The sequence below is a fragment of the Microchirus variegatus genome (assembly GCF_963457635.1).
Source record: "Microchirus variegatus genome assembly, chromosome: 17".
NCBI lineage: Eukaryota > Metazoa > Chordata > Actinopteri > Pleuronectiformes > Soleidae > Microchirus > Microchirus variegatus.
The window spans coordinates 2,842,920-2,854,048 of record NC_139818.1 but is presented as its reverse complement, the minus strand read 5'-3'; the positions used below and the strand labels follow the sequence as shown (position 1 = coordinate 2,854,048).

General features: G+C 45.2%; 1 protein-coding gene across 1 annotated transcript in view; it reads right to left on the bottom strand.

The window, feature by feature from the left end:
• Positions 1 to 577: 577 nt before the first annotated feature.
• The window catches only part of trpm3 (transient receptor potential cation channel, subfamily M, member 3), a gene marked incomplete at both ends in the record, with an annotated part of 212,875 nt that continues 202,323 nt past the window's right edge, over positions 578 to 11,129 (bottom strand). The window contains 6 exons of the mRNA XM_083904273.1: positions 578 to 2,216; positions 2,301 to 2,433; positions 3,340 to 3,533; positions 5,426 to 5,576; positions 7,878 to 8,006; positions 10,314 to 10,488. Coding sequence (XP_083760399.1) covers positions 578 to 2,216; positions 2,301 to 2,433; positions 3,340 to 3,533; positions 5,426 to 5,576; positions 7,878 to 8,006; positions 10,314 to 10,488 — 2,421 coding nt within the window. The remainder of the gene's footprint in view (positions 2,217 to 2,300; positions 2,434 to 3,339; positions 3,534 to 5,425; positions 5,577 to 7,877; positions 8,007 to 10,313; positions 10,489 to 11,129) is intronic.

Genomic DNA, 11,129 nt, shown 5'->3' with positions numbered 1-11,129 from the left:
GCTCGTAGGATTATACGGAAAAAAACAATGTGTTTAATATAAGTATATAAGTTTTGTGTCTGTGCTGAGATGAAAAGACCCTAAATTTGGCGATTGTTGTTGTTGTTGTTGTTGTTGTTGTATCTTTCCTCTACCACATACAGTGCATCTACAGGAGTAACAGTGATATGTGATGACGTGTGCGACACAGTGACGGCTGTCTACCGACGTAAAAAGGTGGCGGGTGGAAGACGACGTACAAAGTACAAAGACACCTTTTCCGTTTCGCCAGAGTTACTCGGCTACAAGAGGAGGTAAAAACTAGTCTAGACTCGTAGCTCTTTGTATTTGACTGGTGTACATCAGGACCCTTTTTTCCTCTCACGCTCCCACTTCCTGGTTTCAGGGCGAAGTTGGCGTCTAGAGCGCGTACTATGATAAATAAACCTTCTTCTTCTTCTTCTTAAAAACTAGAGTGTAAAAACCGATCCAGGACTTCTTCACCCTGGGTCCCTCTCAGTGTTCCTCGCCGGGTCCTATCAGAGTGTGTGTGTGTGAGTGTGTGTGTGTGTGTGTGAGTGCTGACCACTGTTCCTCGTCACGTGTAGTTCTGTCTGTCAAAGCTGCGGAAGGCCGACGGCGTGGCCAGCTTCCTCATGGAGAGGCTGTCAGTCTTGGCCGCTTCGGGCCGCGCTCCAGACTTGCTCCTGAGGAAGGGGTTTCTGGTTCCTGCCAGACCCCTCCCCCCCGGCCCGGGCCCCCTGTCTGCCCCCAGACCCGGGCCCCTCTCCATCCTCTCGCTCACCGACAGGCTCTTCCGGTGCGGAGGAGCCAGCGTGAGGGAAGGATGGGAGTCGTCCGAGGAGCAGCTGTTTGCCCGCTCGAGCCTGGAGAAGGGGGAGCAGAAGGGGGCGCCGCTGGGCCCGCTGAGAATCCCGAGGCGAGGGGTGGCGTCTGAGGCCGGGATCAGGTCCTCTGGATCCTCGGGGTCAGACTCTGTGTGACTGAGCTCCGCCTCCCTCTCCGGGTGAGAGGAGACGCCGTCTGTGGGCTTATCGAAGGGGAACGAGGTGGATCCTCCGGGCGAGTGCGAGCGCTCCATGGGAGTGTACGGAGCGGAGACGCAGCGTGTGTCGATGCAGTCGGTGATGCTGGTGTACTCGGCAGCTTTTACCTGGACGCCTGCCCCCAGGCCGCCGTAGCAGCCTCTCGGCGTGAACATGAGGCTGTGGGATTTGACCAGCTGAGGCTCGTCCAGGAACGCCGCGCCCGTCGTGGAGAGGTAGCGGCTGCTCTTGGAGCGCTCGAGCAGCCCGGCCGAGGGCGGAGGAGACGGATCCATGTCCCACAGAGGTAAGCTGGTGTCGGGTAAGAGGTGAGCGGAGCACAGCGACAGATCGGCCGCCGCGCTGTCGTCGTAAGCGGCACCAGCTCCGCCACCGCCGCCGCTGCCGCCGCCCTCCGAGTGCCTGTCGCCCAAACCGCTGGTGGTGGCGCTGCTGAAGTCCCGGCCTCCAGGTGGCGCCGCCTCCATGATGTCAGACTGCAGCGACAAGTCTCTGCGGAGCGGTGGGACCACGCGGATGGGATCCAGGAAAACCTCCGCAGGTCCCACCTCCTCCGAGGTGGAGACGTAGATGTCGATGCACGACGACGGACGGTGCTGCTGCGACACCGACAGCGTGGCCAGAGTCAGGGGTTTGGACTCCTTGGCGGCGGCGGACGAGGACACGGATTGCGAGCTGTTGGCTCGGTGGAGACTGAGCGAGCGCTCTTTGAAGAAGCTCTCGGCTCGTTCGGCTCCGCTCGCTCGTTCGCCGCCGCCACAGCCGGCGCGTCCTCCTCCAACGTAAAACGAGTGGCTTCTGGTGCGCGTGGTGACGGCCGTGGGAGAGGGCGGCGACATGGAGCCCTCCGCTGTGCCCTCCAGCGCCTCCTGCAGGCGGTAGGTGTTCCCCTCTGTGCTGTTGAAGCTGCTCTGGCGGAGGATGTACGCCGCGTCGTGGCACTCGCCCTGACGCAGCATGTACGCAGAGTCTGTGCAGTCGGACGAAGTCCTGGAGCGCACTTTGTTCACCTCGCCGCGCTCCACGCCCGTCACGCGCTCCAGCGCCACGGCGATTCGTCCGATCAGCTCCTCCATCTGCGCCAGGCGGATGTCGACGGTCTGCAGCGACGCCTTCATGAAGTGTTCCCGCTCGTTGACTTCCTCCAGACGCATCGCCATGTTCTCCACCCTGGAAATGAGAAAAAGGAGGCCGTGAAAACTAGGAGGAGGAAGAGGAGCGAGGACGTTTGCCTCTGGCGTTTCCACGGCTGACCTTTCAGACGTGACTCTGATCCGCTCGTCGTTTGAAGAGTGGAACCTGTCGTCCTTCTCTCTGAAGTACTCCTCGATGCATTGCTCCTCAAAGTCGTGGACTTTCTTCAGCTCGTCCTCGGTGATGAAAAGCTCTGCGGGTGGAAGAAGGTGGTGAAGACGGCTGTGAAGCAACAGCGCTTTATTGACATTGTTGTGTCCATCAAGAGGTCAAACATGAGCCTTAAAATCCCATCTGAGTTCAACACGTACAGCCTAGAAGCACAACAGGCTGTTTAAAGTTATTACTATGAGGCCCAGCAGAGGGAGCTATGAGTGCAGATTGGCCCTCGCTTAATTTTGAATGCATTCTTGGCTCATCGGAAAAATAAGACGGTGATTATCGAGACCCGATCCGCTCTGAAAACCTGATTTTTTTCTATGCACGTGTGGCTACTACTTCATTACCCTTAGCCTAACTGTTAGCCCAAAAAACAGGAAGTAGCCACAATTTTGCACATGTAGAGCTAATTTTCAGGAAGCCACACAATAATAAAACCGTCCTCGTGAGAGGACAGACTTGACTCACCTGTTAGCTTAGCTGTTAGCTCCACCTGTACGAGGCGGAGAAGGCATCGCAGACGAGCAGAATAAAAGTGAAAACTAGTAGTGGGCACGTTAACGTCAAAAGACGCGGGTGACGTCATGTTTACGTGACTCCAGATTGTTAAAATTAGTCTCTAAAGTAACGCTAAACTTTAAAAACAGAGGCACACATACGCAGTACACAGGTACGCTAACGTTATTTGTAGCGCTGCTCTTTTCCTTTAATAAGCAAACCACTCCAGTTCCACTGTAGGCACGCTAACGGCGCTAAAGGAGCTAACGCAGCTAACCGAGCTAACAGAGCTAACTGGTAAACGGTGCCTGGACTCAAAACGCGGAGACAACATGCAAACTCCGTGCAGAAAGAGCCTTGTTTTCCGAGCGGATTTGGCGTCCGGGAAAAGCTCCAGCGCCCTAAAAGTCTTGACATGCTAACGGTTTCCCGCGCGACTCACTCAGGCCGTAATCCCGCTCGTCGTCGTCGTGCTTGCGCCAGCGGCAGCACAGGTGCTTGAGGACCATGGTGATGTGACTGAAGATGATGAGCGGAGGAGGGAGGACGGGCCGCTCGTGGAAGGTCATGATGAGCTGGTAACGCTGGAACTTCCACACCTGGTTGGAGATGGACTTGACCTCAAAGAACGTGTTACTGCGACAAAAGAGAATCACACGCGAGGATTAAATGACTGTACATTTATTACTCTACACATACAGATGGTTTTAGTACATGCTGCTGCTGCTGCTGCTGCTGCAGAGACAATTTCAGACGCAGTAAATGTTTGTGTTAACGTGTAATGTGATTGAACCTTTCATTTAACCATTGTTTTTTTGCTGCCACTGTGCACATTTTAGTAATTACCCCGGACAAATGTGAAGAAAAGGAGGATCAGTCTTTCTTCTTGGATCATTCAGAGGCACAATAACAAATCATTAGCATGGTAATGTCTCTGTGGAAGAAGCACTGTCCTCTTTTCTGATAATACAATTTGCTGCCAGCCTCTAATGACTGCAGCACACACACAAAACACACAAAAACACTTGTTTTTATATCTCAGTGAGGACACATCATAGACAAGCCCTTTAAGTTTGTGAAGGACCAGACAAAAATGTCCTCACAAAGATATAAATACACACAAGCACACATCCATGTCTTACCACTGAGACGTGGAGATTACAGACATTTATTCTTATTATCATTGTGCCACAATGTGTTTCATTACAGGTTATGTATTTAGCCACATTTCTGTCTGTGTGTGTGTATAATCATCATAAATCAATAAGTTAAGCATGGATTTGGACGACATTATTCATGTATGTAGGTGATAATCTGGATATGGATCGAGAATTCTCTTTGACCTCCGTTCCGAATGGTCCAATCATGTGCAGAACTGGTTTAAACGTTCCCAAATCTGTCTAAAAAGTTATTTCTGCAGTTTTTTTTATTATTTTTGCTTTATTTACTAATGATAACAATAACGACAATTGATATATTGAATCTGAAAAAATCTCCAAAAATAAGACTATTTGTCATTGAATTGCCTAAAACAGGACAAGAGCAAGTTTGTGTCTAATATAATACATGATATGTATGTATTATGATACAAAATATATAGTTAAACTATTTTTACTGCCCTTTCTAATAGTATTTAAAATAGATTGACCAGATATTTCCAACAGAAGGCTGGAAAATAACAATCTCTGGGTCATCTTAGGTACCAGGAAAATAATTTAATTAGACCCTGCAGTGTTTTAGATACAGGCCTCTACCAAACGGTTGAGACGTCTGTTCATAATAAACCTGGTTTGCATAATTCAGAACAAGTCACATTGATTTAGTGTTAGTGAGTTCAGCGTGATGCATTTTTCAATGAGATATAGTGACTTAAAATGTGGTCGACCAAATGGTTGAGTAGCACCTGAAAGTGTTAAAAACCATACTTCATGACTTAAAGGTGCATTATGTAATAAATCTAAATCAACTGGCCATAAAATCCTCCTAATATGTCACAGAGACTCAGGAATAATGTTCATATAACAAACTGAACTCACCAACAACAACAGTACAGACAAAATATTTGCATTAAAAAAAAATATTTTGCAGACTGCAAATCATGTTTATGTTTTGAAATCGTGTTTTGGTGTCATGTGGCGCCACCTACCGCCGTCTACCAATCATTGCAGTCAGTAGAGTCTCAGCTGCCGAGCAACCACGGGTTGCCAGTTACGTCAAAAAACGAAAACCTAAAAGACCTCGGTATTTTGAATTTGAATGTAGTAACTGTTTTTGGCCACATTCTTACATATGGCGCCTTTAAAAACCATATTTCATTTCACATGAGTGTCTCACACACAAAAACACGGTCAGACTTGTTGAAAAGATAAACGTGTTCTCATGAACAGACCAGGACGCATCAGTACACACTTTACTACCACATGACGCAAAAAGATGGAGGCGTTTTCTCCATTTTCTTTCATAAATGCTTTGTAATCATGATCTCAGAGTAGAATTCACCGTCCCTGAGTGCAAAAGAGTGGACGTACTTGAACACCGCGATGAGCAGGTTGACCAGCAGGATGTTGGCGACCAGCAGGTAACAGGCCATGATGGCCGGGACGATCCAGGCGCCGGTCTTACACGGAGGAAGCGCCACCACCCCGCCGTCCTCAGTGGTGATGTTCTGCCCACAGGGGGCTGCACGCCGTCGTCACAAAATACAGAATACAGACACACACACACACACATACAGATTTAAACAGGGAATGCACGTATTTAGACACAGATAAAGACTTGAATTCATCACAATATATTTATAGATATAGATAGGAGGAAAAGTTTAAGATGCAGGACCAAAATGAGACAGACATGCGGAGACGTAGAACACACGGAGGACAACGGTTAGGAAAAAAAAATAATGAACGGAACACTTAAAACAGTAGTGCGCAACTTTAGCCAAAGGAAAAGGTGGAATAACGTCCTAATAACGTCCATGAGGTTGATCAAAATGCCTCTGTATGCAAATGGATTGACCTACAACCAATCACCTGGATGTCAACAAACATGCTATTGTAGTTTTCTAGGAGCGATGCTAACGCTAGCTCCGTGGAACAAGTCGCTAAAATAGAATCCAAAGACTGCTGGCCGCCATCTTTGCGTAAAAAACTTCCTCTAATTCATTCTCGTGACGTCCTCGCCAGACGACGACGCAGATAATTCCGGCTACGTCAACGTAAGCTAGCACACACAACTTTTAAACATAAACAAATGTCTCACAGAATAGTTTGCTAGTGTTCCCTGAAAGTCCAGACACTCACTAAGGTCCACAACATTTAAAAAAAAGCCTTTATTCATCTGGCTACGACGTTAAAATACACATAAAGAAGGCTGTATTTCTGACTACTGCCCCTAGTGGCCAAATACATGTGCTAGTGTATGTCAATAATTAGCCTTTTTTTTGAGCATCTTTGTTACAAACACTGATAAAGGACTCATTTTTAATGCTGTAGCACCATCAATAAAAGCTTTTTTTAAATATATAACTCTTTCTATTTTAATACAACGATCTCACCTGACGACATTCTCTTGTACTCCTGCACACAGGAAGTGAAGTGAACATTGCGCTAGTAAAGCAACATGGCTGCAAACAGGTTGGAATACGGCGTAAAACGAAAAAAGTGTATTCTACTGCTCCCCATCCACCCCTGCTCTGCTGGTGTATACGCGCAAATGCTCCCTCTGTCAGGTCTGATAGTTTTGCCTAACAGAGCACATTTTCAGATGAAGGATGTCAATAATGTTAAATTGTTTATGTTCACAAAGACCGAACAGAGACTGAATAATAATAACAAAAATCACCAAAAGTTACGCACTGTAGCTTTAAGGGTAAAAAATAATAATTTAAAGACAAACTCAACACAGACTTTAAAACAAAAAGACAAGCAGACATAAAAACACCAAATAAAAACAAGCAAACAAGAAGCATAATCTATGTTTATGCTTCTTTTCTGTGGACGCGTCAATGAGCAGAGGCTGAAAAAAACCAACGTAAACTCAAAGAATAATAAAAACAGTCATCACGTATCATCGCAGTTTCAATATATTTAAACATAGCGGTGGATGTTTAAAGTATATTGTCACAGCCAGAGCTTCATTCAGCAATGATCGATTGCTCTGAATCGTTTGAGATGCGTTTAGGACACTCGTGTTTTTTCCATCCGTGATGGTTCAGTTGCTGTGGATTCTCTGAGGAAAGGTAAGATCGTACTCTCACCGTCATGCCTGTTTCACACGATGCAGCCCAAAGACAGAGAACTGAAGTAATTATTACGTTTTTATTTATTTATTTATCGTTTTAGAGAGAGAAAAACAATTTGGATTTTTTTTTAATAAAAACTCTGACAACTGAACCACGTGAAAAAACAGATTTTTAGATGATGGAATGTGGAGGATAAATCGTTCAATTCAAACCTTTATTCTTTACTTTGTGTTAAATGTGGTCTATTTTGGCAACGTTTGCCAAAGAAAGAGGGTGAGACATGGTTTACGTGACAGACGGTGTCGTCATGGCAGCATCACTTTAACTTTTTAAATCTTTGCTCTCGTTCGAATGTGAAAGTGAAAAACACAATTAAAAAAGCTGCACATTTGAGTATATTTGAAGTGCTACTGCCATGAAACAGAGCCATTTGCCAGCTAATGCCAAAATTATTCAGAGTAAAGTTGCTTACAGGATGTTTGTCTTGGGTCAAACTGTGTTTTTTTTGACATTTTCACATTTTCAGATTAACTGTTTCTGACCCATGAGACGAACACTCAGGGCAACTTTAACCTTCGCTGCATGTGGAGAGAGGAGAGCTACATGCACACTGTTGTCTGCAGTGGCCTCTGGTGGTTAGAAGTGGGCATGACATGGTCAGAGTGATGGAGGGAGGATATGGTGGAGGGGGGGTGTACGTGTGTGGTTTGTGAGATTCAGTTCTTTATCTATAGATTTACTGGGATTTTGACTGCACTGGGAAATGTGGGATGGACCATTACTACGCCAGGTTCCGTGGGTTCGAAAGTAATTTTCGACCAGCCAGAGTTTTTCATTCAGCCTGTGCTGTAACTTCCTACTATGCATATCTGAAACACAGAATGAAAACATTATTTCAGATCTCTTCTCTTTGGGCTCCACTCGTCACATTCTGTACACAGCATCATGATACTGTATATATATATATATATATATACTGTATATACACACACACACACGCACAAAGGGCCAATTCCAATTCCTATCTTAACCCTCGAGCTCAACCCTTAATCTTAACTGGCCTCAAAACCAAGTGTTGAGGGTTATTTTGTCACTTAGAAATGGGACACCCCTTAAATGCAGATACGTCTTCAGACTGTAGGGGGCAGGATAACGCAAAAGCTGTGTCCAGTCTGTCAACTCCAAAAAAGAAGAAGAAGAAGAACACATTTACGTCATCCGTCGCTTGTCCGCACCGGCCGACTATTGACAAAAGATCGAGAAAAAATAAATGTTACGCAACAATGACGTCAGTAATCCATAAAATGGGCCTAAACTAAGATAATACAATGGTTTTCATCATTTTTATATCTCTATTAACAAAGAAAATACTTCATTTGTAGCGTACTCGTTTCGCTGATTTCGGCGCCATCTTTGTTCTGTCAAAACACGCAATGCATTCTGGGTAGCCCTTGCTCCCAAGGGTGGTCTCGGAAAATCTCAATATTGAGGGCGATGCAGACCTTAAACTTGGCCTCAACTTAATTTTTCTAAGTATCAGGACAGCACTTGGACTAGAGGGAGAGCATTTTTGAGATTGAGGGTTAAGCAAGGAATTGGAATTCACCCAAATACTCACTCACTCTCAAGACATTTCCTTTTCAAACACACACGGGTCATTTTTGATTTATTCAGTCAGTTTAAATCATGGAGAGTGAAGTAGAAAAAGCATCCACACACGGACCTTTGTGCAAAAAGTGTCAGAGAAGCTCGGGGAGTGAGAGGACGCTGTAATCCAGCTGATTAATCTCAGTGTCAATGACTTGAACATGTGTGGTTAAACATCTCAGGAGAAACACTGTCAGTGTAGAAGACTGAGGCGCTTTCTTTACTTTGTTTAAAGTGTTTTAGAGCAGATTAAATATTCATTCATCTTCATTTATTCATGTTCTGGGAGTGAAACTGTGTCCACTGTTGCTGTGTTTTCTTGGAGAACTTTTTGCCCAAGAAAAGAAATCCTTCTCGAATCTCGTTGCTTTGATTCATGGATATTGGTTTGTGGACAAAACAAGACATTTTGAGAACATCATCGTTTCCAGGTTTTAAAAAACACCAACAGGTTAACCTCTTTTTCCCTGACCCTCTTTTTGGAGTCTCGAAAATGACATGCCCAAACTAAATAGAGTAAATCTCTGCAGTTACAAAAATGAAGGATTTTTTTTCTATCGCCCAAAAAAATATTGCATTTTAAAGCAAATATCACCTTTAAAATATGCAGCAAGAGCTTAAAAACACATGGAGGTCACGTAACAACATGTGGACATGAGCTGTGCAAAGTCTGATGCTGCTGAAGTGAAGCAGAGTGAAATGCCAGAGGTTTTAGTAAAGAGATGTCTAGGCGTTCTCTCATTTGGCACAGTTTGCCACAGTTTGGCACCATCTGTGCCATTTGAGATTTCTTAGGTACCAATCTGTGTTTTAACTGTTTCATGAACATAAGAATGGTTTATATGAGCTTTTAGCTGAGTTTCTGGCCTTTCTGTGGGTGTGCAACATGTCTGTGTTTGTTAAAGTTAGATGTGGTTTTATGACGTTTTTGTCGCTGCGTCTGACAAAACCGTGAAGAAGAGGTTAATCTAATGAACTGAACCTGAATTTGACTGCACTTTAATTCATCTTTCCTGGTTTTTCACTGCAGTGGAAACACAGACAACACAGGCTGCTCTAACTCTGCAGTCAAACTGCGGTTTTCATTTCCCTTCAGATGTTAATACAGCAACATTTTGCCGCCTGTTTAAACCTCACCAGGAGTTAAATTGTTGATATTTAAAGCTAATGTTTGCACAGAGCGAGTGTGCTGATGCTTTCTTTACTTCAGTTTGCTGCTCTGCAGCTTCACCGCCTCAACTAACACTTTTAAAATGAGTGAGCAGAGTTTTTTTTTTTTCTTGAATAAAACATAAGACAAAACCAGGTCAAGACAAAATGACATAAGACATTAACGTCGTCGAGAAGCTAAGTGAGTAATTACTGTGACCGCAGATGCAATTTTGCCCGTGGAAGGACGAGTTGGAAATTAAATTAGTAAGTCAGCGTGCGCTCAGCAGCTCTCTGCAGAGGAAGTGTCCTCATCGCGGGGATTTAGATTTAAAATTAAGTTTGTTCAAACACATCTCGACCTCTGGCCGCGCACTCACGGTCAATCTGGTCGGCAAACACCTCTCCGTAGATCATCCAGTACGGCATGAAGAAGATGTTCCTTGCCAGCATCCATGACGGGTCCTCGTTGGGGTTGAGGATGGCCTGACGGGCCACGCCGAAGCTCATCAGCACCACCAGCATGATGATGACGAAGTACATCATGTCGATCATCTGTGACGGAGAGAGAGAGAAGGTCAGAGGTCAGAGGTCAGAGGAAACCAGAAGAAAGTCTTGATATGATGAGATTCTTTTGTCAGAGAGGATTTCTGTGTAACTCTTTCTCCCAAAGCGTCCTGATGTTAATGATAACGTGACAGAAGATGAAGGATTTCTTCATTTGTGAAGACTAAACCAACATATAAGTTCACAAAGATGCTCCTCATCTTCATCATCTGAGATTTTGCTTAAAACAGACCAAGACCGGAAGTTCCAATTAAGGCTGTTTTTAGTGTGTATCTGCGTCATTACCTTGTTTACGAAGCCCTGAAGGTTCTAAACAAACAGTTCAGCCACTGCTGAGACATACATACATACTGCGGTTCAACGTACATTGAACCGCAGAAGAAGAATAACGTCCGTTGTGGAGGTGTTTCACGAGCGACAGTGTCTTCTGACTCTGGGTCTGACTCCGGGTCAAAGGTCGTCAAAGGGACTGCGGCGGGGAGTCGTGAAGAAGCTATTTTTAAACACCGTTAAAACAATGTTTTGATAATGAGGAGCAGTGCATCCACCGTTCCAGAGGGGGGAGCTGCGCTTCTGAGAGCGGGTGTGCTGATTATGTCACTTCCGGGTATTGGCCAATCACAAGACAG